We start from the raw sequence: 27426 nt of genomic DNA, 5'->3' as shown, positions 1-27426 counted from the left end.
TTGAAGACCCATTACTTCAGTGTCCCCGATCAAAATACTCGGTGCATAACTGTAGATGTACAGTTGTGCAAGTAAACACTCAAGTGCATGCATTCCAACTTAACTTTTTAATATGTTGTTGTATATATAGATGGTTCATCCATACACCAACCAAATGCTTGAGACCGTCACGATCAAGTCCAATTGTACATGCTTCAATGAAGTATCCAATTGCCTTTCAGTGCTCTCACAACATGTCCTGCATCCAAACTGAACACCAAGAGCACTCTCTTTTCAGGAATCTAGAATGTTTCCATTTTAGCAGCAAAGTGATGCCACCCATTATTCGCCACCGTAACCAAATACATGTGACAATCAGCCATTACAGGAGAAGTCGCTTGCAAAGTAACAAAGTTACAGCTGTTTGTGTTTTTTAAATAGTCTTAATTGATTTAAAAAATTTGCAGTCTGATACAGAAGGCTAGGAGACCTGAACAATATGAAAGTGCTAGTCATTAATTTACAGAGATCAGGCATCACATAGTGCTATGAAGTATCCGATATGCTACATATGAATACACTTGTTGACACCTTACAAATGTCTCTGGTTGTATTTGCAAGGCTACTTAAAAATCAAGAACCTTGGCTTGTATATACATAACAAACATGAGAATTTGTTTATGCAGAAAATAACGTAGACAACACTACTGCCAGAGGTATAATCTTATCACGGCCTTTTGGCCAAAACAGTGAAAATGATGAAACATTTAGTCCCATAATCAATTTCAAATTGTTGAGCCCCCGTTTTGTTTAAGTGGGAAAAAAAAAGAGTTGTCATGGTATCCCCTCCACGTTTGGAGCACGGCAGACAACGTTGTTCAGAGCATCTTGTTTCTGTTGCTTCGTTCTCAAGTTCTTGGTTTGTTTTCCCAGCCATTGGTTGCATTTGGTTGCCTTCCCACGTCTTCTGGTGCTATTTCCAATTTGATAGTCAGATTGAAGAGTGAGTGAGAAGAACCAGTTCTGGAACCACTACTGAAGGGAACAACACAAGCTTTTTTTCACTTCACTACAATCAGTCACAGAGTAATAAAAGGGAGGAGGGGGGGCTGACTCAATTCATTCCTGGAGCGTTGCCTCCAAAATTGAAATTAGTTGGCACCACTGGCACTGTGAACTTGTATCCACCATGCTTCTCGATCATTTTGGATTCTGGAATCGGAAGGACAGAAAAATTAGAACACGGCAAACACTCAAAGGTCATAGGTTGGTGACAATGGATAGTGTCTTCTTTCCTATGAAATACTAATGATTCAACAAACAAACAAAAACCTCATTGACCAGGAGTGCCATTCTTGTTGCTATTATGTGAGGGGCAGCCTTGACTCACCATGTGCTGCCCGTCTCTGGTCTGCGAGTGTGCCAATGTCATGAAGCTGTTTTCCTTGTTCCTCATCGAGGGTTTGTGTGATGGCCCCGTACCATGCTGGGTCACGGGTCTGAATATCTGAGTTGGGAGGAAAACAAGAACGTATGTAAAGTCCTGTTCCCCTTTTTCCAGGCGGTTTTCACTGATGTTGCATTAAATATTAAACATCTCAGATTTCTTAACCTCCTAAGAAGTTGTACTGTTAATGCCCAGTATAGAAAACAACAAGACTCCCAACAACATTGCTTTTAGAAATAATTGGATTGGAGAGCAAACAGGGCTGCCTTGGTCGGTTTGGGTTGCAAACTTGCATCCTAAACGTGACGTATTACAAGCAGGGTGTGTTCAGGCCTCCTTACTCTGTAGTATGGCTTTGAAGATCTGGTACTCATCCACAAGGTTGTCTTCGTCGTCCACAGCTGTAGTGTATCCCTCGAGTGCTGTCTCCTCTGCGTCGTCCTCCTCCCAGTCCTCGTCGTCCCCGTCCTCGCCGGCGTGCTTGGCCAGCATCTCCAGGTACTCCTGGCCTTCCTCGTCAATGTCATCCTCGTCACTGCCCAGCTCGGCTGAGGAAAGGAACAAAAGTCACTTTGATCAAAGAAACTCACCAACTAATCAAGTCCTCTAACGCTGAACTATGCCACAGTGATATATTAACGTGATGTGTGGAATTAAACTAATCGATTCCCCTCCCCACTCACCGTTCTCCTCCTCATCCTCTCCGTCTTCATCGTCGTCGTCCTCGTCATTCTCGTGCTCGGCTCGACAGGCGTAGGCCCTCTTGAGGCCGTTGAACAGCAGGATGGCTGCTGGGAGCAGTTGGCCGGCCACCTGGTTGACAGCCTGAGGCCTCTGCTCCAGGTCCATGAGAGCACACAGGCCCAGAACACACATCTTCCTATCGTGGAGCCTGTCAAAAAACACACACACACTTCGATTAACCACTGAAACAGAGACGTGGAAATAAAACCCACTGTAAATGCATAGTCTCCACTCGATAGAGTGACAGACACTATGGGGTGGCTCCAGAGTGGTCAATTCACACAAATCAGAATCAATTCATAGAAGTCTACGTTCGAAGTGTACTCGAGAGCATCGAGAGTTCTCACCCCAGGAAGCAGTCGACGTCTTTGAGCCACTGGGAGATGAAGTGGTTGGTGATGGGCTCCGTGTTGTTGGGGAACCGCAGGTTCTCCAGGGTGTTGAGGAGCAGAGGAGGGCTGTAGTACAGGCCGGCGATGGCCACCTGCAAACACATGGTCCTCAGCTCGCTGGTCTTCACCTCCCGCGTCAGCCGCTCCAGAGCGGCCGCCACAAACAAGGGCACCACCTGCAGGGCCAGCCAATCAGAGACGCGTCCGTTAGAGAGCTCAACGTCTCACATAAGCGCTAAATCGGACCGAGACGATTGATTACAATTGCCCCAGCGAGATGCGGTTTCGCCACGGGGCGCTCACCTGATCGATGCCGCGACCTTTGCACTGTAGAATGACCACCTCCAACAGCTTAGCGGCGTGACACTCTGGGTCCTCACCCGGATCGCCTGTCAGGATCTACATGAAGAACAAAGTGATTAACCAAAAGGTTGGCCTAATACACCCTGAACGTGATCCAAGACCTTAAGAGATGTGGACACAGACTGCAGCGCAGCGGGAGGGAGGGAGTTGGTTACCTTCTTGCACATGCTGTAGATGATCTCCAGGTATTTGGTGTCGGACAGGAGGGTGTCTGTGTCGACGGTGACGTAGTTGTGAAGGAGCGGCATCATGTCTGAAAAAGACACATTCACCCTTAGATACTGTGTGTGTGCGTTCCCAAAGCTTCCATGGCAACAAAAGTATGATGGCTATACAAAACCCCTCCCCCCTTTCCTGCTGAACAATGGAAGGCTGGCAGCTGTGTTTAGAACAGTGTGTAGGTATGATGATAGTGTGCAGGTATGGTGAGCACAGCAGAGGCCCTCTCTACCTGTGAAGTAGTCAAAGCCGTCCTGCTGGAAGACCTCAAACACTAATGGGAGGAGCTGCCACATCTGTGGGGACACCTGCTGACAGGTGAGGCTGTGGGCCAGGGACAGGATCTCCTCATAGAACTCTGGAGAACACACACACAGACACACACACACACACACAGTGTCACAAGAGGTAAATATAGGACACCAGAGTTAAGGGTGTGGGGGAATGTGGCAGGGCAGGAAGAGCGAGGCGGCTCACCCAGGACGTGCTGCTGCAGGACGGTCCCGATCACCTGCAGGCAGATGCCCTCCAGCTGCTGGGTGATCTGGAACACAACCACATCCATCACTGTTAACATGAGGACACACTGCTAGTTCACAACAGACACTAAAATGGTGATTCATGGTGCATGTGGATTTCCTTCACACGGTTTGTTGCCAAGAAGAGTGTGTGTGTGTGTGTGTGTGTCAGGAGTTGATTACAGTAACACATGGTTTTAACTGAGCATATCAAATCCAGACTACTGTGGTTTGGCACACTTATCGAGCAAAACAACCAGCAGAAATAGCTTCTCCCCTCACACAGTCAAAGAGAGTGAGAGGAATATCTACACAAACAGCAAACTCATGACTGCTGTGTTGTGCAACGTAGGGTTACCCTTTCAGCCGAGCAATGCTTAAACCAAATGTGCATCAGCGATCCTGTGCTTCAGCGAACACACAGGGCAGTGAGCCACAGTGCTATTTCTAGAGTCTGCCTCAGCCTGTGAGAGAGGGAGGGAGGGAGGGAGAGAGAGAGAGTGAGAGAGAGAGAGAGAAAAGAGCACAAGCGAGAGGGAGAGAGCAAGAGAGGGAGAGAGAAACAGAGTATGTGCGTTCCCAAGAGCTGGTGGGTGGCTGGCAGTGTGTCGGCAAGTATGCTACAGCAAGGAAGGCTGCAGAGGACGAGGCTCAGAGCTGGGCAGGGCGGTGTTGCTGACGCTAACCTCTTTGTGGTCCTCCACCACGCTCAGCAGGGTGTCGATGGTGTTGAGAATGCCCATGGCTGTCACCGCCTTGTCGTCACCTCCCTCCTCGTCAGGGCCCGTCTGGATCACCTGGTTGAAGGTCATCGCCTGGAGGAGGAGAGGGGAGAAACGGGTGAGAGGTGTCCCCCATGGCAAGTCCTCTTCAATGTGTCACACACAGCCCTCAGAGAGAGAGAGGCCGATCGGTTGTCAGGGCTTCGCGGTAATGGATCAAAGAAACTAAACTTCCTCCTCCAGGCATTGAGAGAACACACACACACGCTCACGCACGCTCACGCACGCTCGCTCACTCACTCACCAAGTGCTGTGTCATCTCCACAGCGATGGGGGTGACCTCTTCACTGTACTCGCAGATCATCTTCTGGATGACGTTGGTGAGGTCATCGTTCTCCGTTTCCCGGACAATATGCAGGAGCGCCTGCATCACGGGCCGGATGAAGGGAGTGATGTACTCTTTGGCTGGAGGGATGACGACGATGACGACGACAGAGGAAAGAGAGGGGGAGACACAGAGGAGTGGGGGGGAGGAGGAGAGAGAGGGACGATGAGCGATGAGCGGTGTCAGTGATATCAGCTTGACAGTTTTAGATGTGAGGGAATACCCATCAGCGAGTCGTCCTCTTTCATCAAGTCTCTCAAGACACTCAATTATTACCTCATCTCTATTTTATAGGGTTTTTGTGAGAATTATTCATTAATCATTGTATTTTGGAAATCTGTCTTGTTTGTTAGTTAACTCACTGACTGCCAAAGAATTCCGAAACACTCGCCACCGAGAGTGCCAAGTGTTTTATGTGATATTTACCACGATACTTTGATTGGCTATAAAATGAAGCATCATCATTGGTGCATTTTTGGTGAATAAAGTCACCCTCGGCGCCCCAGAACGTTGGCGATTTGGGCGACTATTCACCCTCGGCACTGAATGAGTTAAATGAACACGAGAGAGAGAGAGATGAATGAGTGGCTACCTTTCTCCTGGTTGCTGATGAGGACCTGCAGGGCGATGGCCGCCTCCACTTTGACGGGCATCTGGTTGTCATTGATCAGACACAGACGGGTCAGCTCCAGGGCCGTCTGCAGGTTCTGGTCGCTCTTGAATTTCACCTCGCAGAAGTAGTGCAGCACCCAACAAGCCTACGGGGGTCAAAGCAAGAGGTTGTTAAAGTCATGCCATGTTGGCCAGAACAAAACCAGGTTGTTCTAGAGTTCCAAGAACTATCTGGACGGCTCAAGATCATTAAAAAAGGGGAGTAGAGCAATACCTAGACAAAAGATGTTGTGTTAACAAATCATTACCTTTAATATTCAACACACGTGGCATGACTCTTACCCTGGCTCTCATGTAACCCAGCTCACTGCGGAACAGAGGGAACACGTGGTTCTGGAGCATGAACTCCATCTGGTCTTTATAGACCTTCTTCTGTTGGAGCGGAAAAACAAAAACAAATAAAGCTCACTTCCAGAAACATTTTTGCGCGCTCGGTGTTAGCCGCCTAAAAAGACGGTACACATTTTACACAAACTAGGATAAATGGATACATCACAGAGCTTTGGTCGAGATATTTCACCTTGAGCAAGATTTCAGCCAGAGAGCCAATCATGTGGAGCGCTCCGTCCTTCTTCCGGGGGTCGGAGGCGGCCTCGGTGAGGATCTGGTAGCAGAAGCCCATGGTCTTCTGTAGAACCTACAAAGAACAGAAGGACAGTCCCATTCAGTCAACTGTGCTGCCGATTTGTACATCCTCACAAACTCTTCCACCGTTTCATCAAGCATTTGTGTTTTTATCATGTACAAAATACAATATCATGCATTTATGGGAGAGCATGGAGGCTGGCCAGTGGTGAGGTGTCACAGGGACGTCACAGGGCCAGTACTATATCTCTGCAGGTGGCTCTATGGCCGTGGGTGTGGAGTGAGCTCCACCACGCTGACTGTAAGACACAGCCAGGAGGCGGCGCTAAACATGGACCGCCACCACGTACACCGTTCACCCGCAGCCAAAAACATCAAATGCTAACATCACTACGCTATCAATTTGGACTTCCTGGATTTTGTACAGAAAAGTAGTTACACAAAGCACATCTGGCTAACGTTTTCCAGGAACACAAATAATGATTTGCAGCTTTGATGTTCAACTTTGTTGAACATCCAGCCCTCTCCTGGCCTCCTTGTCCAGCCCTCTCCTGGCCTGAACCCGTCCTTAGCTCTGTGGCTGGGGAGCAACGGGGCGCTAATGAGAGCCACTGCAGGGCCGGGCCAGAAACAAGGGCGGGCGGCAGAAACAACACAGGCACCGGGCCACAAAACATCACATCACTAGCCGTGACTGTGCCAGGACCAGTAGGCCTCCCCCTCCCTCCCTCCCTCCCTCCCTCTCCTTCCAACACTCACTTCTTTCCTTTTGTTACAGGAGGTGAAGAGCAGGGTCTGGGCAGCCGTGGTGGGGGAGATAAAGTCCTCAAACACATCTGAGAGAGAGAGAGAGAGAAAAGAAAGTGATCAGATGGCACGTTCCCTTGGTTTCTGTGCAACACACAAGCTCGTTGCTGGCGCCTCACATGCAGTTAATTTATCATCACATCCATGCAGCCTCGGCTTCCAAAGGACACATTCCTTCTGGATGACTAGCACCACAGTATCTTTATGTGCCTTCCAGAAAATTGCACAAGGGAGAAAGTCTTCATCTACAGTGTGAGATGCAGTTGTGGTTTCTGTGTGTGCACGCGTGTTGTGTGGATGTGTCCTCATCGAAGGGTAGGCCAATAGAACTTAATATAATTTAATCGCATGGTAACATTTACCAAACTTCATGCGGATGTACTCGTACGGGTCCTCCTGCCACAGCTCCTCATCACTGTCCGTGTAGCACATGAGAGGGAACACCACATCCTGAATGATGCCCTGAAAACGACACGTCCCAACACTCAGGAGGAGGGCTCTCTGCTGTATCAAAACTACTATCAAACAGGTGGACACAAACGTAACCATGAAATCTCCAAAGAATAAATCCTCAAAGTAACCGTCTGTACCTGGATGTGTGGCTTGAGGTTCTTCCAGGTGACAGCGTGTGCAATCCCCTGGTTGATGTAGTTGAGTGTCTGCTGGAGGACTCGGGGGGCCACGTACTGCTTCTCCTTGTACTGATACAAGACTTTCAGCAGCACCTAGTACACACACACACACACAGATGGGGTGGGGGGATCAGTTCCCTTTGGTAAAGAGGTGACTCACAAGCACAGCAGCCAGCTTTCCTGGCTGTCCTTTTGTAAAACATTGAGTAACCACACACACACCTTCCAGTTCAAAGAGAAGACACCGTTTGGTGCTTACCTGCTGAGCTGCCACCGCATAGCCCTTGAGGAAGAGTTCAGCGAACTCTGTGTACTCTTTGGTAGTGTTCCCTGGACTGCCATACCTGGAGGAGGAGGGTCATGTTGTTTAGTACTGGCACAGGTCAAAACAGGCTTTAAAGCACACTGAAATTGGACAGTTACAGATTTTTGGGGGGGATTTGCAACTCAAGAGCTCTCTAGAATCTGTGGAGATGTGCTGAGCTGGGGCTCGGGTTAGACTCGATTTTATTATTTTATTATTTTTACACAAAATACCCTGTGTCAAAAATTATGTTTTAGAAATGTTTACAAATTAATTAAAAATGAAAGGCTGAAATGTCTTGAGTCAATAAGTATTCAGCCCCTTTGCTATGACACAAATTTGCTCAAATGCAAAAATGTCATGAACAAGTCACTCAATTAGTTGAATTGAGTCCTGACAGAAGAGTAAAGAAGCAGATAAGAGGGGTTGAGGAGGAGGCGTACCTCTCGAACAGGCGGGCCAGGATGTGGAGGGCCCACTTCTTACACTTCCACCAGGGCAGTTCAGGCCTCTCGTCCTCATCCACCTGCATGGTCTCCTGTAGGACACAGAGAGGAGGACGAGTCAGTCAGCTTGGTCAGGACAAGCAGCAGTAAAGCTGGACAGGTCATCTGTTTGATTTGCAATATCCAAGAGATGTACACTCACTGAGCACTTTATTAGGAACACTATACTAATACTGGGTAGGGCATCCCTTTGCTCTCAAAACAGCCTTAATTATTAGTGGCATTGATTCCACAAGATGTTGGAAACATTCCTTGAGATTCTGGTCCATGATGACATGATTGCATCTCACAATTCCTGCAGATTTTTCAGGTGCACTTTCAAGCTGTGAATCTTCCGTTCTAACACATCCCAAAGGTGATCTATTGGATTCAGATCCGGTGACAGGGAAAGCCACTGAAGAACACTTGAACTCATTGTCATGTTCATGAAACCAGTTTGAGATGACTTTTGCTTTGTGACATGGTGCATTATCATGCTGGAAGTTGCCATTAGAAGATGGGTAAATTGTGGCCATGAAGGGATGCACATGGTCAGCAACAATACTCAAATAGGCTATGGCATTCAAGCAATGATTGATTGGCATTAAGGGGCCCAAAGTGTGCCAAGAAAAGTTTCCCCACACCATTACACCACCTCCACCATGAGAAGGTGTACAGAGGTGTTCCTAATAAGTACTCAGTCAGTGTGAGTGAGTCCCGTCCCGTCCCCGATTCAATCATGCCACACTCATTAACCCAGACAGGCTATGGAAAGAGGCTACCTCCCCACCCATGGAGCAGAGAGAGACCCTATCTAGCTGTCCTTACCGGAGGCACGTCTCTGTCCACCACCGTCTTCAGGATCTCCATCCACTCTGTCAGGTTCTGTCGGTTGATCAGCTCCAGGGGGAGGTTATACTGCAGGGAGAACAAAGGAGATGCTTTTATTACAACCTTTCTCTCTATTAAACACAGAACCCCCCCCCTGGACAGCAGTCCTGGGCGTGAGGGGGTTTGCCGAGCATGGTAGTGACATCAAACCCAGCAGGACGCGCCCCGCGCCCCCCCCCCCCCCTCTGAGGGACAGATGGTCCTCTCCCTCCCTCTGCTGCCAACCAGACTTTACACTGTCAGCATGGATCACCATAATGAATCAACATATTTTCCATTACTATATCTCCATTAAGTATAATTGAAGGAATAAGGAACTGGACGGTATAGCAGAGACCTGCCAGTGTTGGATATTGTTCTCTTTCCCAGGGTTGTTGTCCATACCTGGAAGAGGGCGTAGAGGATTTTAAAGATCTGTTTCTGGACCAGCACCGAGTCACTGGACGGGTCCGGGAGCAGCTGGATGAAACGGTCCTTTAGCATGGGCATGAAGATCTGCATGGCGGCCACCAGAGGACTGCGCTCGTCTGGCTTCTTGTACCTGTGAGACACACACATATGAGTCAAGCCAAAATCACAGCTAACACGTCTAATTCTGTGTGCTGCTGTATCAAAACGAGTTCTTACTCGTAGTTCTTGACCAGCTGGTAGAGACAGAGCAGGATGCCCAGCCAGCCGGCGCTGTTGTCTGACTGCAGGTAGAAGCCGATCTTGTCCACGATGGCTGTCCACTTGCCGGGGTAGTCGTGCTTGATCATGTGGTGGATGCACGTCGTCAGCTGAACCCTGAGGGGTTAAAGACAGAGAGGGAGGGAGGGGGAAATGAGAGACACAGGGAGGAAGTGAGTGAGAGGGCGAGAGAGAATATGGTAAGACAAGAAAGAGAAGTAAGCTGGAAGATTATCTGGCAAGCTGTCTGACGCCTGATTCACCCCCCTCCACTCTCTCTGCCTGTGCAGTGAGAAGCCAGCCAGCCAGCTAGCTGCGGGCGGTTGGTTACCTGATGCGCTCGGGGGAGTGGATGATGGCCTCCACGATGTTGTCTCGGATGAACTGCCTGTCCTCCTCAGGGATGTTATTGACGGGCGTCTCCGTGCTCGTCCCGTCGCCCTCACTCCAGTGCTGGGTCACCATGTTCTTCAGGTAGATGACACCTGGCCGGGGAAAGGGGCAGAACTTCGTCAAATCAGCCGATAGAAAATAACAAGAGCTGAGGTGCACTGCGCATACTGGCATTTCAATACAAATTCAAATAAATGTCACTCTAGCCCCCTTGTATTCTAATAACACTTTTTTTCATCATGATATGAAGGCGACATCTGTTGTGACAATGAGGTCATCCTACCAAAGGCTTTTCAACAGGACTGTAGTGGGTGAACAGTGACACTGCATGATCAAACATCTGTTGACTGTGATTGCAACACAAGAGCATTCAGAGATTGAGAACTGTGATGCAGAATGAGTCAGTGTCCCTCCTCCAGCCCTCCTCTACCCTCCCGCAAGAAATCTAGAAAAGTCCATACTCTAGAATCTGCAAAGAGAACTGGAGACAAGCTTCATTTTTGGAGACCAGTCTCTCCAATTATGTTATCATTCTTAAGTCCATGGCCTATGGACTTTCATGGCGTATTACAGCTTCCATCTTCCTACTGGTAGACTCATGGCAGAGTAGCAGAAAGAGACCCGATTCCTTGAGTGAGTGAAGGGGTTAGGGGTGGTGTTAAAGTGATCCACCCAGTTTTCGGTGTTGCATTGGGTTCTTCTGGTTGTAACCTCGAAGGGAGGGAGGGGGGCAGACGTCAGACTGCTGACACAGATGTGTCAGAGCCGCTGGCTGGCCGGTCATAATCCTGCCTGCCACTGCTGACACAGCAGGACCCTCAGAACAGACCCCAGCCGCCCCCCCCATTCCATCTAATGTACTCCCCTCCCCAACTCACTGTACCGTGCCCCTCTGCCCAGCCCTGGCCACGCCACATCCCTCGGGCTTAACTAACGCATCTCAAATACAGGATGTAACCAACATTGCCTGGATATGGTAACATTTCGAATAGAACATACTCTATAGTGACATGCTTCGGAAAAAACAAAACAAATATAAAACGTTGAATTGTCATCATCAGGGTGACCATGTGTCGATGAGCAGAATGGTAAGACAGAAGGACATGATCCCAGATCATTTGTGGGAAGCCCATAAGGTATCCCTGTCGTTTCCCTGTTGGCTAGCTGGTGTCTGGCTGCTGCAGCATGCCATGGCTCCTCCCTCTGTGTCAGCTGACAGCAAATGAGCCTCATTACTGGGCCACGTGGGGTCCAGAGAGTACAGCGGCCTGGGAAGGCCCCCTCAGTCCCTGTGGGGAGAGGTGCCAAGCCAGAGGGTAAGCCTCTGTTACCCTCTCGGTATGCCAGCTGTGCCAGCCCGCCCTCCTAGGCAAGCACCACCCCTGCAGGTAGTGGTGCTGCAGAGGCCTTAATGCAATCTGTCTGAATTGGAGTCAGGTGCGGGGCTTTGTAGCGTAGCTGGCCCAGCAGAACAGGGCTGTCCAGTCAGAACAGGGCTGTCCAGTCACAGGACAGACGGGAGGATCTTTCTGCTGAACACTCCAGTTCCTGAGGAGCTTCGAGAGACGTCCAGGTCGTCTGGGGGCAAATCAGCAGTGGCTGCATAAGGAGGGAAGGAGGCTGCTACAGTCCTCCTAAAGCCATTACAGCATTACGGCCCTGTGGACTGACGCAACACTGTAGCAGGCCTGAGAACGTTGCAAAATAGCCTGGTAGTTCAGTTAGATTAGAACATGGTGCATGTGGCGAGTACAATATGCCAGCACTGGTGCAAGAAGCAGGGAGGAATGGCAGGGCAGGTTCTCATTTAAATGTCATAAAAAGTAAATGACCCATCACTGATGAAGAGCAGATATGCCTACCATATAACTGCTTGTAACTAGTGGAGTGTCACGTGTGACAGTCCCTCAACGGGCCCTCACATGAAGCATCTGAGACAACTGAGGAATGCTCTTTTCTAAAAAGGGCAGCTGGACCACTGACTAGATATATTGTCGTCAGGACAGTGTAAAAATAGCATATCGTTAGCTTTCCTGACGACGGAGGTTCAAAATGTAGACGTCATGGAGCAGAGTATGTCTTCTCAATTAAAAAAAACACATTCATGTTGCCTTTACACCCATGTAGTAAAACTATCATTACTGGAGAGTTGTTAACGTTGTTACATCATACCTAATTACGCCTTTGTGATCCTCAGGAAGATCCATCTGTAAGAGAATAACATCCCCACCACTGAACCTGAACTCACCTGCTTGTCTGACAGGCAAATCCAGCTGGTCAGACATGGTGACTTGCAGCAGAGTGGACACAAAATTCACCTGGGTGTGACCCTGGAAATTAAAAACACAAAATAATATATTAACACTTGACAAATGACAATGTGCATGTGACCATCAGCAAAACTAAACATTTATTAGCATTACAGTCATTTCAGTACCTGGAGTGTTTAGCATGATAAACATCATGTTTCTTTTCTCCCTTAAGGATATGATCACGGTGGGCTTTTTCAGTCTGATGTATCGTTGATGTAACTGAAATCACACCATTCTATTTTTCTGGACGGGTCATTTCGAATGATCTGAGAAAGGCTTTTGGAGAACTGCTGTAATAAGCACTGGGAAGTAGTCTGTGTGACATCATGACATGCCTATTATTTACCATTTGCCAAGAAGATTCCATGCTCAAGACGCCAGCATTAACTATTACATGGAGATGTGTTATCTAAAACACACGTATAGCTACTTAACAGATAAGAATGCCATGTATGGTGGAAGTTCAATGAAACTTTGAGCAGAATGCTTTGACATGAGCTCCTCTCTCCCAACAAACACACACAGCATAGGAATTCAGCCCTGCCTTCCACATGGTCTATCTGGGGCCTGGACAGCCTCCATGCTCCGTCATTAGACACTCACTGCAGTGTCTACACATTTCAACCCCCACCACAGGAGTGTGTGTGTCACCTCTTTCTAGGTACTAAGGAGAATAAGAAGAACTCATGACCAATATGACACTAGTCAGCCTACACACACAGTAGAAATAGTACACAGAAAGGCTATCTTTATTTGAGTATATTTTTGATTCATAGATCAAATTGGGAGAACAATTGTGGTAATACTCTCTCTTTCCCTATATCACTTGCCATATAAAGTGCATCATGTTAAACTGCTCCAGATGAGTCAAACATAACGCAAAGAAAAAGAGTCTCCTCCCCTCCCATCTCTCCCTGCAGTTACCAATGCACTCTGCGACCTCTCCCTGGATACCACACAACATGACTCAGATCTAACAATCCAACTGCACATACTTGCTCTGTGAATTTCAACTCTGTACTTGGCTTTGAATTATGTTGTAGCGAACAAAACCTCAATCTCAGTTAAGTGGAGTAGTTAATAATCTTCTGAACCCGGTTGTGTACTCAAAAGTACACATCTGTCTCTAGTCAAAGGAACCTCACAGATATGATGAGACAAGCCCTCCCATCAATGAAAAGGGCTGCTTAGTGAAATGAGTGTTATGCAGTTATGCCATGTTCCCTATACTTCACAAAAACAATGGTATAACTTCTACGACCATGTAGACAAAACCTAGACGTATGTCTATACATCAGACAGATTTTAAATTGCTCAAATTGTCAATGTTTTGACATGCAAATCCTTCACAATCCAATTAATTCAGTGATACACGATCGTACTGCTCTCTCTCAGTGGAAAGTCAACAGTGGACTGGACAGGAGACTCTTCTCCTCATCCACGTCGCCAGCTGGCTAAGCTAATGTGACCATGCAATAATGAGTTTATACCGTGCGAATGCTACTATTTATACAATTAACCTCCTGTTAAAAATAAATAAATAAATAAAATGACATTTTGAGATTGATGTTAGATTCTTGTTATTGCCGGTTGCTTGAGACATCCCGAATCTTTATTATTTCAGCTAGCTAGCCATAATGGGTATAGACGGCCAACTGGCATTGCGCATAGCTGATACGTATCAATATTATCTATAGCTCACGTTATGGCTTGCAGGCCATGGAAAACAAAATGCACCTAGCTAGCTATCGCTGGCTACCTGCTGACTAGTAATGAGATGAGCTAACAGTTAGCTAGCTGGCTACGGTATAGTAGTGTGATTGGCTAAATAAAAGTAACTTTCAAAATGCCAGATATTATTCACATACATATTAATTAGTGACGCTAAGCCAACTGTCAGTTTGTTAGACATTGATCTAACTCCGCAAAGGCGAGTTAGCTAGCTGGCTAGCTATAGCAACTAGCTAGCTAGCGAGCAATGTCAGCAGTAACCCGTCTGACACGTGAGGCGCAGCTAATGTGTTAGCTAACCAGGCAGCTGTCACATTTTCCAACTTTTGTTTTCAGTTAGTTTAACATAACATAATATGGCATCGCGATAACATATGCTTTCATTATTAAAACACATCAGTGCGGTCATGACGGGAGCACGCTGGTAGCAAAAAGGAAACTACCTAGCTACTATCTTCCAACAAGGCTTTACTGCGTAACGTTAGCTCGTCTGGTTGCTAAGCTAACTAGTTAGCTAGAGCAAGCCATCTTCCCGCACGTTTTTAAAGAACCAACAACGCCTGGCTTTACGGCTTCTAGCTGTCATCGAATGTAACAATTACATTGCGAGTTTTGACGTAAGAATGACAACATACAACACATCAAACTTTAAGAAGTTTCTATTAACATGTTTGGAATAGAGAACATTTGATATTTGATCTGTCAAAGTTCTGGACTGACTCCGGTCTCAAGAAGGACTCCATTCCATCTGGATGTGTGACAGAGCAGCCAGAGGCCCGATCCGCCACCACCACCATCACAGGTCTTTACCTCGTTCAGCTGTCTCTCCGCAGCCTCACGCAAGTTTGGGTCCATGGTCCCCCGAAGGGCTTCGATCAACACGTTAGGATCCATAGCTAAAGCTCTGTTGTGGCTCGGATTCTGTATTTCTGTGGTCTATGAATTCCCAGTCTCTGCGCACATGGACGCACGGCTCTTCAGTCACCGGCGCGAAAGGAAGAAGTGAATGTAGTACCCCGGATAGATCAGCGCCAAATTTCTCCAACGCCAACATCCGCTTGTACCTATTGCACTCTAGGATTTGTAGTCTTCATCTCTCTCTCTACTATTCTTTATAGTAGTCATAGGATCATGTCAAATCATGTTTCTAAAAAGTAAGTAAACTTCTTTCATGGAACACTACAGATACATTTTTGGTGGCCCTTTGATGGTATCCAGTGTATAAAGAGTGGGATTATTCATGTGTGCACGGTTTACATGTGGCAATTCTAGATCTCTTGGCCTCAATGAAGTCCACAAGCAAAGGTATTATGCATGCTGGATTGACAGACAAATAAAGAAAGAGCCCAATTAAAGCATTGCATCATCGTCGTTGATACAATTTATTAATGTACATTAAATTCCACCTGGGGGCGCTGTTGCGGGGGAAAAAATGCAACAAAAGGTAAAAGGTCATTTTGGAATGTGTCAACCAGACGAGTCGTCGTCTGTCGCCGGTTGGCATAGAACTGTGGCGGAGCCGTTTTCAGACTTTTGACAGTCGAGGTTGATTCGCTCAAAAAGCTTAGTTGACATGGCCAAGAAACGAAGAGAAAGGCGAGAGGTCGACAGTGTCTCATCAGTACACGAAGAACCGAAGGCAAAGCTGGATGAGGCACAAGCTCTAAAAGGTAGCTAAAAAAAAGTAGCAAGTCGTCAGGCTTCCTAGCCGCTAGCTAACGTTAGCAACTCTGCTCGCCGCTTGTTGGTTTCATCCACATCTAGCGATCCGGCGAATAAGCAATGGTGTCCAGATAAAGTGCCGACAGGGTAGTCTATTGGTTGGCAGTCAAGTATTTCTGACATCGGCTTCCTAGAAACCTAGCGTAAGCTTCTAACGTAGTTAGCCCCTATGACATGAGTTCATATAAGGTTATCCAGTAGCTTGCTAGCTGTAGCTCCAACTACGGTCAGACTGGGACGTACTAATCTAACGTTAATCAATAACAGGGCCGGGGGTGAACCCAGGCAAATGATAAAGGTATTCTGTGTCGCTAATTGATGATTTACTGGTACAATGCAATGTCAACCCCACAATCCTGATTGTACAACTTTTGTAAGCTATGACTACCAGACACGTTATTATTAAGTCACATTTGGGGCTACGATCGTGACAGGTGTAAACATAAGTTAAAAATGATAATGGGTGTTTAGAAGAGGGGAATACCATTACCAGAGAAGTCTCACATATGTTTGTTTGAATGAATAGCATGTCTCAGTTACATGATCTCTCCTGGGAAAAACCTCCCTGGAACTAGACAACAAGTGATGAAACTTTAGCAAGGCATTACATGAGGCATACGTCGTCTTCCCGCTGTCACTGTATATACAGTACCAGTCAAACGTTTGGACACCTTCTCATTCAATGGTTTTTCTTTATTTTATTTTTTATTATTTTCTACATTGTAGATTAATATTGAAGACATCAAAACTATGAAGGAACACATATGGAATTATGTAGTAAACAAAAAAGTGTTAAACAAACCAGAATATGTTTTATATTTTAGATTCTTCGAAGTAGCCACCTTTTGCTTTGATGACAGCTTTGCACACTCTTGGCTGGTACTGTAATTTAAGTATAGCCTATAGGTTTATTTTGATATATTTTAAATACTTTTAGTAGGTAAAAGTTGAAATGTTCTGTGCATTTTGTCTCCCCTCTTCACAGAGACGCAGTACCCTGGAGGGGGCTCAGCACGCATGTCTCTCCTCATTCTGTTGTCCATCTTCACCTGCGCTGCCTCCTTCATGTACCTTGTGTACAGGAATTTCCCAGAGCTAAGCGAGTAAGTGTTCCTCCTTGTCTATCAATGTGTCACCTCAGACAAACCCACGCAGAACACAGTTATCTAAATATATACAACAGTGACCTATTGAAAGGTGTTTCACCTTCCAAGTATGTTGGTCAAATATAGACTGATTATAATCTTTTCATTCCTATATCGTAATGCTTATAGCCCCCTGACATACAAAATATCATTGATACATATCCTTATCTGTATCTCTATATGACCTTCATATATCAGATCAAGTAAAAAAAAATATATGTTTTTTTTTTTTTCTTCAGTGATGAGATGAACACGATTAAAATCCCCAAAGACATGGACGATGCCAAAGCCTTGGGCACTGTGCTGTCCAAATACAAGGACACCTACTACACACAAGTGTTGATAGCCTACTTTTCTACCTATGTCTTGTATCCTTTGAGTAATTAATGCACGATTGAGGCTTATTTTGGGGGAGGAGTGAGCTTAATTTATGTACCGCTATGCATGCATGTCTGACTCTGAATAACCCTATACTGTTGTCGGACAGTAGAGGAGAGCGACAGACTCAGACAGGGGAAAGGACATATGTAAAGGGCCTGCTGATGAATGAACTGATTGTATCATCCCTAATCTCCCTGCCTCTCCTGCTTTGTCTCTTTTCCCTTTCCTCTGAACAACAAAGCAGCCACCCAAGCAGAAGTCATCTCCAAAGATTTAGTAAAGGCATGGACTACTTCTGAATGATCAATGGAGAAGTGGGGGATGGGGTTAAAGTTTGACTCTTGGAAGAGTAATGATGTAAATTCCTATGTATCCATACAACAGCCAGCGTATTCCTAAGAGGGCAGTGTGTTTCCCTTCATCCCATGACAGTAAATGTTAAAATGTAAGTGATGATTCGAAGTGTCCCAGAGCCTGCCTGCCACCAGCCAGCCTGCCTGCCACCCAGGGCTGTCCTATTTGCATTGGAGTATGTGTGTCCGTATTGTGTGTGTGTGTCCCAATGTGCCCCTGTGCGCTCTGGCTGTTTTTTGCTGACAGCACAAGGCCTGGAACAGCTAACCAAACCCTTCAGAGTTAGCCAATATGGAAGCTAACCATGTGGTGAGCAACAGGAAGTTACAGCTGACGTTTTGGGTGATTTGACATTCAGTGTCAGGAAGTGTTTCCATGAAAAAGTCTACCGGTAGTTGTGTTGTATTATGGACGTTTTTATATTGTGTTTTTGGATTATGCTAACCAATGTTGAAGACAGCCTTTGCATTAACGGATAGTTAGTTGATTTGTACTTTAATCTGTATGAAGTTCATATGTACTGATATGTCATATGTACTGGGTTACAGGGGAGTGTATTACAGTCAAATGAAATTCTTACTTGCAAGCTGTCCTCCTAAAAAGTGTGCGAGGGTGTGCATGCTGTGGTTTGTTTAACCTTCAAGCTGTTTACCTTGATGCTACTGACTCAGCCTCCAGACATTTGCGATCCCTGGATCCATCTTCCTCAGCATCCTGTCAGGTTATCTCTATCCCTTCCCCCTGGCCCTTTTCCTGGTCTGCCTGGTGAGTTATATCAGGATATGTCCACAGCACAAGCAACGTTTGTGTGTTGTTTATAACATAAGCAGTAACTGTTCCCCACTCTGCTATAGCTGTGTGCTCTTGTGTTGTGTTGTGTTGTGCAGTGCTCTGGCCTGGGTGCTACCTTCTGCTACATGCTGTCCTACCTGGTGGGGCGACCTGTGGTGTACAGATACCTGACAGAGAGGGCCCAGAAATGGTCCCAACAGGTAAGGCCTTGTTATCAAGGTAAAATGCATCTGTCTACACCTACAGGGCAGCATAGTCTTAGGTCTACTGAGTGTAGTGTCCCCTCTGCAGGATTGTGAATATTGTTCATTAACCGCCATTGTGTTCTTCTCCCCCTGAATGTCTCCATAAGCCTTACTGTGAATTGAAAGGTTCACTGCTCTCTGTTTTTCACTGACAGGTTGACAAGCACAGAGATCATCTCATCAATTACATCATATTTCTGAGGATCACTCCCTTTCTCCCCAACTGGTTCATCAACATCACCTCGCCCGTCATCAATGTGCCTGTGGGGGTCTTCTTCCTCGGCACTTTCTTTGGTAAGGCTAAGATTGATCAAAACATCTCTCTCTCTTTCGCTCTCTTCCTCCTCCCCTCCTCTCTCTCCATCTCTCTCTCTCTCTGTCTGTCCCCCCCCCCCTCTTGTTCTTTATCTCTGTCACTCATAACACATTGTAACTCTTATCTGTATTGTTGAGCACTGTCTTTGAATACAATCAGTGACCATGCTAGTAGAATGACATTGCAAATTGTGTTCGGAAAGTCCGTGTTTCATAAGCTGAATGACCAAATGTCTGTTACATGACTGACTTCCTCTCTTCTGTCTCTCTGGCAGGAGTGGCCCCACCGTCCTTTGTGGCAATCAACGCCGGTACAACGCTGTACAAGCTGACCACCGCCGGTGAGGCGGTGTCCTGGAACTCCCTGGCCGTGCTGGGGGTGCTTGCCGTTCTCTCCATCCTGCCCGTCTGCTTCCAGAAGAAACTGCAGCGGAAACTAGAGTAGACACTGACCAGGCAGCTCAGCACCTCATCTACCCGCCTGATCCCTCTCGCCCCTTCCCTTGGCTCAGGAATGGTACATGCCGCTGTCACTCACATACTATACCCAGTCCTGCCCGCCTCAAGTCCCACGCACCTGCTCAGGTGGATGTGGAAACCTCGCTCATCGGCACGACCAGTACTCATCCTGCGTCCAGAACGTGTGTGGTGGTGGTGGTGGCGGCCACGTCAAAGCTTTGTGCTCTGCAAAGGACAAAGTGGCCTCTGTTCACTGTCATGTATGTTTGGCCCATATTTGTGAATTCTGGCTTTATCTGTAACTAGAAGATTTGAGAAACTGTACTGAAAGCATCAGGCATGTTTGTCACAGTGTTTTTCTTTTAATCACAGCGGTTCTAACAAGATTAAGCTCCACTCTCCTCCTGGTATTTATTTAATCTTTTATGTGTTTTGAATTTATTTTATGTCAATTTATCTCCTAACCTTACTTAAGCGTGACATAAAAGCAATATTTATCATATTAGAAGCGCAAAAGTTTTATTGTTTTCATAAAAACATGGGGGAAATTGTTTAATTTTCCTCTGGCAGTTTTATACACTGGTTATAAAGAGATAAGGGAACTGATTTTTTATGTTCTCTTGTGTATACTGATGGTAAAGAAACCCAACTGAGATGTGTGCCATTAAAGTTGACATGAAAAATATGCATATGAAAAACATAGTGAAATACTAAGTCCTTTATAGAAAATCTGTTATGCCAACTCCTGGATTATCTATTCTAAGCCATCACAAATAATTGGTTTTTCCCTTTAAGTGTGAGGAGTGGCATATAAAGTATTGAAAACTAGTGTTTTGTATGATATGCTTTTATACTTCTACTTTTGGTGCTGTGCCTGCGCCTCACTGACTGTGAGCGCTCTCTTTCTCTCTCTCTCTCTCGTCAACAGTGTGAATGCTATGCTATTTGTCAGTTGAGAAATGCAGGAGGGATCTCCATACAATGGATGACCCATGATTGCCCTTGGTAAAGCTGCCAACTGAAATTGAGTTGCACAAGCTTTCCCCAGCTCTTAGTACTTTCACACTGTTACTACATGTACATAGATTTCATGTACGGTTTGGGACTTACATGTTAAGAATCTAACCAGTATGTATTATCTGTTGCTGTAATGCCTGATTTATACTATAGATTTGGATGCTTCGGTTTGATTTGAGTGATTCATTTTGCCTTATGTGATGAGATGAGAGTTTACTGGATGTTGTATGTCATTACAAACGTTATCTTGCTGCTGCTGCCAAACCTTCTGGAGGGAGCCAGAAAGGTGGATGCGGTGAATGTACACTTGGACAGTCCTACTGTTGGTGTTTTTTAAAAGCTGATCAGCACTGTCTAGTCTTTCACATCTACTGTAAGGTCACATAATTGATTAACATTTTATTTTTATTTTAAAACACTGTTCAAAATAAATTTTGGTCACCAGTCTTAGTTGGTTGGTCAACTCTGATCAATTTAAATCTTAATGCAGTATAGAAACACTATCATTGTGGTAAATTAAATCCTAAAACTTTTGTCAAAAAGAATAAACTTGTATAAAACTAACAAGCATTCTAAAAATTAAGCATTGGAATGTATTTGTGCTTTATACCTTTTCCAATGGCCAATAGATATAGTATCCCATAACCCATAATCAAATGCATGACTCTTATCTGTATTTGATTGTATAAGAGTGTGTTTTATTTTGTTGGGCTTCCACTTTTGTTGTGGTGCATTTATTTGATGATACTTGGTGATATGTGGTTCGTAGAGGTTATATCATTGCTTCATCTTCTGATTGCACTGTGCCAGTTTTCTGAGGGGTCGAGCACAGAGAGGCCAGCGGTTCAGTCATGGTGTGGGTAGAGAGGGGATGGGCTGGCACAGGGAAGTTGTCTTATTGCTTGTCATTGTTAACATCAGCATATGAGCAGGAAAAGATGAAAACCAGACCAACGTACTAGAGGCAACTTATTTCATAATAACTTATTACTTTTGTCATAGTGTTTGGAGATCTGGAAAGACACATTCAGTGTGTTCATTCAGACCAGACCAGACAATGTGTGGTTTTATAAAATAAATTTGATTTAGTTTGACACATTATTCCTCCTGACTCTTTGGTTTTAGAGAAAAGGATCATTTGGTTGCTAAACCCTTCTTATGTTGTCAACATTGTAACATTATTGTTTGTGCACCCACTAAGTCAACACTCCATGTAAGACATGGTCATAGGGGGAGGAAACATCTTGTTTGACCTTGTGTTTGCAATAACCAGATTTTTAATGGTTCAATGGTTGTTCTGCATTATCACATGTTTCTTACTACAATATTCCATCAGTTGTCAATTTCATTTGAAGAAGATAATGATATTTTATTTGCTGGCTTAGATTATTCCTGGTGTGTCCATTGATTAAGTTTGGAAAATTCACAGTATTAAGTTGTGCAAAATGATAATGTATAGCGGTATGACCTGTATTTGTAAATACTATTCATTATTGTACCTCTTTGTCCAACCTAATGAAATGTGTTTTATTATTGAAATATTTATTATGAAATCAATAATTAAAAAAACATATGCTAATTTAGTCTCACTGTCCTCTCGTTGAATCATTTAATTCTATTGCCAAATGAAACAATTATTGAGTGTCGAACTACACAGGAGATGAATAGTTTGTACACTTCACATTTCACTACATACATCCTTTCTGATTAAGCGAAGCCAAACAATTGCTTGAATATGAATATGCATTTCATATATGTGTAAAGTACTATTTGGGCAGTAGGCTAAGATGTTTATTGTAGTCGTTTGAAGGGGAATTACAATTTCACAGGAAATCAGATGTGTTTCTGTTGGTTTCAGAATGACAGAAGATTCCTAAATGATTCTGAATGTTATATACACTACAACCAGTAATTAACAAGGTAAATGGATGGTCCACATCCCATACACTCTATGTAAATGAACATTTTTATTCCATCCTATCTGGTAGCAAAGAGTAGACACATTGTGCTTACACCTATCCAATGTTTGGGTTCTCCCACAGGGTCAGCCGAAGACTGGTTGTTTTTGGTTCTAGATAATACCATTTGTTCTAAGAGTGAGGATTAGGCTACTGTATATTTAGTTTTTGCCTACGTGAATTTGATAAATTGAACATAATTATGTTGATGGAAAGTTGACCATTCTATTTCTCTGTGATATTGTAGGCTAGATATGGTTTTGACTTGACCTGCTTGTATGACTTGACCTGTTTTGTAACTTTGCCTGCGGTTGACTGCTGGTTGGAGTTTTATTGATCTCTCTTGTCGATTTGATTTTTGTGCGGAATATGTACAAAGATCAAGCCGGCCGGTGCAGCACTGAAGGACTAATTTAACTTGGCCTATAGCGGCCTGTTACAGGCTTCACTCTGCTTTAGGCTTGGAGGAGAATGACAGGATAACAACTGGATCTCAAAAGATATTTTGAAAGAAATATCTATTCAGCTGCCTTTTAACCTCAATCCTATGTCAAACATGACATATTTGTTATCATCTTTCCTAGGGTGCTCGCAACTTGAACCCAATTCCCTACCATGCGGAATACATGGGTCACAAGCTCCACATTGACCAGAATGAAAAGCTGGTCATGTTTGGTGTAATCCATGTTGTGGCAATTGATGGCTTTAGCAGCAAGATTGTTTCTCACTCCACGATGCCCATCAAGAACAACCGCATTACATATGAGGAAGTTTACAGGTAAACGGGGTAAAACATTTCCACCTATACTTGCATTAGGCTACACTTCAAGTTTAGCATTTATACTACTAATAAATGCTAATAATAATAATAAACCAAGAAATACAACATTTTCAGTTTTCTAACAAATAATTGCACTTCTTCCAGACAAGCAGGAAGTCCTTCCATGCTGTCTACTGTATATGGTATTCATTATATTAATGTTTAATTTCCTTCAGACATGCCGTTATGAAGTATGGTATGTAGATTAGAGTTTTTCCTCTCTCTTAAGGGGTATTTTATGTCTAGGATTATTTATTCCTTATTTGTTCATTATTAGTGTATGATGATTATTACTATTAAGACATCATTAATATTATTATGATTGTATTATTGTTAATTATTATTGTGGTTGTGGTTATTATTATTATTATTATTATTATTATTGTAAACAAATATTATTGTATTAGTTATTTATTCATATCCTTATTTATTCCTAGAATTATTATTCTTTTATGTTTGAGGGATAGTTGGGGTCAGTCTCTGCAGGTATTGTGATTTTCATTTCAAATTGGCATAGTTTTGTGAACTAATTTTACTTTTGTTCAGGACATAAATACAAAAAGGATGTTGGTTGAGTTACATATAACTTTAAGCATTTACATTTACATTTATGGCATTTAGCAGATGCCTTTATCCAAAGCGACTTACAGCAAATACATTTGTCTAAGTAAGTGAATCATCTATCCATCAGTCATCATAAAAAAAAAGTAATCTATGCTCGGACCAGGGGCTATTGGCAGTCCCAATGCCATTTTTTTGGTATTAATTTATTTACAGTAGAGAAACTTGTGCAGGGGGGTAGTGGGGATGAAGAGGTCTTTAGGAGGGACAGTTAAGATGTAGCCTGAAGAGATGGGTGGCGGAAGATAGGTAGTGACTCTGCAGTCCTGACAGCAGTGGGAAGCTCGTTCCACTTTTTAGGACTCACTGGTGGCATCGTTAAAGACGAAAGTTGTGCACATGCACATTGTGTGGTTTAAGTAAAATTTAAACCAAGACAGATAAGAGACGCACAGAAATAAACAAATTAAGTCTTCTGAACAGTTAGCATTTAAACTATAGCCACAGCCGTTAAGATATAGATTCTTTGCTAGTCAATTTCTCCGATCATTACAATGTTTGACAATATAAACGGGCTTGAACATTGCCATTTACACCGCGACGATGACATTTCATATTTCAAGTGCAGCTCAAAACAGATTTATCATGTACCAAACAAAACTACCGGCAACATTCCGTGCTACCACGTTGAACGCTCTTTACGTCTCGTTCCGGTTTGGGGCACGCTGTTAGCTGCCTTTCAGTGGTGTAAAGTACTGAAATTCGGATTGGACCGGATTGGTTCGGATTATGAATATGTGCACGAACTGCCGATGACAACACATTTTGTAGGCCTTAAGGGATCGATGGATTTAAGAATGTTGGGTTCCGGCCCATGCTGTACAGACCTTAAAAAGTACTGGTCTTGGGTGTGTATCCATCTACTATCCCCAAATGAAGAAATAAAAAATCTATATAAAACCCGACGAAACCTTTACCGACCTCTTTCTCAATTTGATTTCACCATGATTGTCTTTTCGGGGGCCAGAGTCAGACGCGCCTCACATTGCGAGGAGAGAATCTGACCATTTAGCCAGAAAATTTCAGGTGCTTTGATTTTTTAACATTATTAGCCTAATAATTATGATCAACTGCTGGGTCAACTGCTAGAGAAACATTGTGCTCGAGTGGTAACCTACTTATAGTCTACCGCTTTTACTAGCCTACCTAACTTAATGTCCTTGTTATAGATATCGTTATATTATTATGCATATTATTAGTATTCATATTATTCATATTATTATTCGTATTATTATGCATATTAATATTATGATGCATGTTATTACTACAACTAGTTAGCTTTTCTGTCTTTTGTGAATCAGCTCCAGTGAAGCCTCATCTGTGAGTAGGATTACATAAACTATTAACATCCTTTATTTACCCCTAGTCTAAACATATCTCCGACTCATTTCAAGCGATTTTCCACATAGATTTGTCATATACAACATACATTGCAGAGACACGTGCCTCATGCTGCATAGCGGTGACGGTTTCACGCAAAGCCACAATGTAGGCCTATCAGCACTTTAATGTTATACTGCCACCTGGTGGCGTACACATAGCTGCATCAAAAGGGAAAGAAGGAAATCGTGCTCAGCATCCAATACAAAACATAAGGCATCGTTCTTCATTTGTCCCTTTGAAAAACGCTTTTATTTAGAAGGGATCTATTTAGAACCATGCAGACTTTTTTGGGTTCCTTTTAGAAAAAAGTTATTCAAAGGCGGCTCCTATAGGTACAAACTAGAAGTATAAATGCTAAACTAGTACTGTAGTGTACTACAATATTCTGACTTACTTACCGCCGACAATGGAGAATCAGAGTGGATGAGATATTATTAACAATTATTTTGTTTTGCCTTGTTTCAAGGCAGGTGGGAGGCAGAGTATATGTTCGCGGATATAAAGGGCAAACCTGTTTGTCTTGTGAGCGGAGACGGTGTGGCTGTAATCAAAGAATATAACGTAAGACGACACTATGAAACGAAACACCACGACAGGTACAAGCATCTGGACAAGAAACAGAGGCTCCAGAAGGTAGAAGAGTTGAAAAGAAGTCTGGTGTCACAGCAGGCTATGTTCACAAAAGCCAAATCACAAAGTGAGGCTGCTGTAAAGGCTAGTTTTATTGTGGCAGCAGAGGTCGCTAAATCAGCCCGGCCCTTTACCGAGGGAGAATTTGTTAAAAAAACTGCATGATGAAAGTTTGCGACGTCGTGTGCCCAGATAAAAGGCAAGCATTTTCAAATGTGAGCCTGAGCAGAAACACCGTTGCTGACCGTGTACATGAGCTTGCCACCAATCTACAACAACAGCTGGTGGGAAAGGGAAGATATTTCATCGCATACTCCCTTGCTGTGGATGAGAGCAGCGACACTGAAAAATGTTTTCATTAGAAATTACTCTGGAAAAGCTGCAGATAGAGATATAATACAATGGGGAGCTAGATGCGGGTTTTACCCCCAAAATGAAGAGAAACATGGTGGAAAAGCGAAAGAAAACGTATCATTTTCACATTGATTGGGAGCAAGAGTTCTTTTTTACGATAGTGAAAGACAAGTGTGTATGTCTCATTTGCGGGGTGACTGTGGCGACGGCAAAGCGGCACAATGTGGAGAGACACTTCATTACCTGTCACAATAGCTTCCATGCTAACTACCCACCTGGCAGTTTACCCCAGATTACAGTACACTGGTGAACAGCATGCAATGCCAGGCTTCCCACTAATAGACAAAGAAAGAGATAACAGATGTTTTCAGTGAAACACCATGGCAACGTTAAACTCAAATATTGTACAAAAATGTGAAAAATAATTTGTTCAAAAAGTGTAAAAGATTTGATGATTTGTTAAAAATGCTACAGATTTATTGACTAGTACAAATGTTTCATTTAAAAATGTTATAGAGTTGATTTTTTTTTTTAAATCTTACATGATAACTGATAATTTGTACAAACACGGGACAGAGTTCATGATTTGTTCAAAAATGTTATTGTTCATAAATGTTAAAATGTATTATCATTAAAGGTGAACCGTGCAAGTTTGTATCAAACAAATAGCCCTTCGTATTACTCAGTACCCTTGAAGTAGCTCTCAGGTTCAAAAAGGTTGGTGACCCCTGCTCTATATCTATGCAAACCCTAGTATAACCCCTAAGCCTAAAATGTTAATGTTTTTTTGTTTTTTTTTAAATGTAGCAATAAGGAACGCTTCACGAATTTGCGTGTCATCCTTGCGCAGGGGCCATGCTAATCTTCTCTGTATCGTTCCAATTTTAGTATATGTGCCGCCGAAGCGAACACAAACAGAAGGCCGTATAGGCAGGTATTTGAAGGGGCATATCTACCGGACATTCAGGGTCGTGGTCTGA

General features: G+C 44.1%; 2 protein-coding genes across 2 annotated transcripts; one reads left to right on the top strand and one right to left on the bottom strand.

Moving 5' to 3' along the window:
* Positions 1-95: 95 nt before the first annotated feature.
* On the bottom strand, positions 96-15233 carry ipo7 (importin 7). Its single transcript, XM_083691133.1, has 25 exons — positions 15061-15233; positions 12456-12537; positions 10146-10299; positions 9773-9931; positions 9530-9686; positions 9083-9172; positions 8213-8307; positions 7725-7809; positions 7424-7558; positions 7196-7295; positions 6786-6862; positions 5962-6078; positions 5724-5813; positions 5362-5527; positions 4689-4849; positions 4349-4477; positions 3622-3688; positions 3377-3502; positions 3081-3178; positions 2866-2961; positions 2518-2738; positions 2110-2318; positions 1768-1974; positions 1370-1486; positions 96-1191 (listed from the first exon to the last, which is right to left on the bottom strand). Exons 1-25 carry the CDS (start codon positions 15142-15144, stop codon positions 1094-1096), a joined length of 3120 nt encoding a protein of 1039 aa, XP_083547259.1. The 5' UTR covers positions 15145-15233; the 3' UTR covers positions 96-1093.
* A 535-nt stretch (positions 15234-15768) lies between these two features.
* tmem41b (transmembrane protein 41B) lies at positions 15769-22253 on the top strand. Its single transcript, XM_083691506.1, has 7 exons — positions 15769-15920; positions 16958-17075; positions 17357-17485; positions 18524-18617; positions 18740-18844; positions 19045-19183; positions 19480-22253. The coding sequence occupies exons 1-7, from the start codon at positions 15824-15826 to the stop codon at positions 19647-19649; spliced, it is 852 nt and encodes a 283-aa protein (XP_083547632.1). The 5' UTR covers positions 15769-15823; the 3' UTR covers positions 19650-22253.
* Positions 22254-27426: the final 5173 nt, after the last annotated feature.

This window comes from Argentina silus (assembly GCF_951799395.1).
Source record: "Argentina silus genome assembly, chromosome: 19".
Taxonomy (NCBI): domain Eukaryota; kingdom Metazoa; phylum Chordata; class Actinopteri; order Argentiniformes; family Argentinidae; genus Argentina; species Argentina silus.
Note: the sequence above shows the minus strand (reverse complement) of the source record. Positions and strands in the feature narration are given on the sequence as shown.

Coding starts and splice junctions, on each gene's coding strand:
- ipo7 (XM_083691133.1), bottom strand. CDS start 15,144: ATGGATCCTAACGTGTTGATCGAAGCCCTTCGGGGGACCATGGACCCA. Junction 2,739..2,865: donor AAGGTCGCGGCATCGATCAG/GTGAGCGCCCCG, acceptor CTGGCCCTGCAG/GTGGTGCCCTTGTTTGTGGC. Junction 2,319..2,517: donor GACGTCGACTGCTTCCTGGG/GTGAGAACTCTC, acceptor GTTTTTTGACAG/GCTCCACGATAGGAAGATGT.
- tmem41b (XM_083691506.1), top strand. CDS start 15,824: ATGGCCAAGAAACGAAGAGAAAGGCGAGAGGTCGACAGTGTCTCATCA. Junction 17,076..17,356: donor AATTTCCCAGAGCTAAGCGA/GTAAGTGTTCCT, acceptor TTTTTTCTTCAG/TGATGAGATGAACACGATTA. Junction 17,486..18,523: donor TACTTTTCTACCTATGTCTT/GTATCCTTTGAG, acceptor CTACTGACTCAG/CCTCCAGACATTTGCGATCC.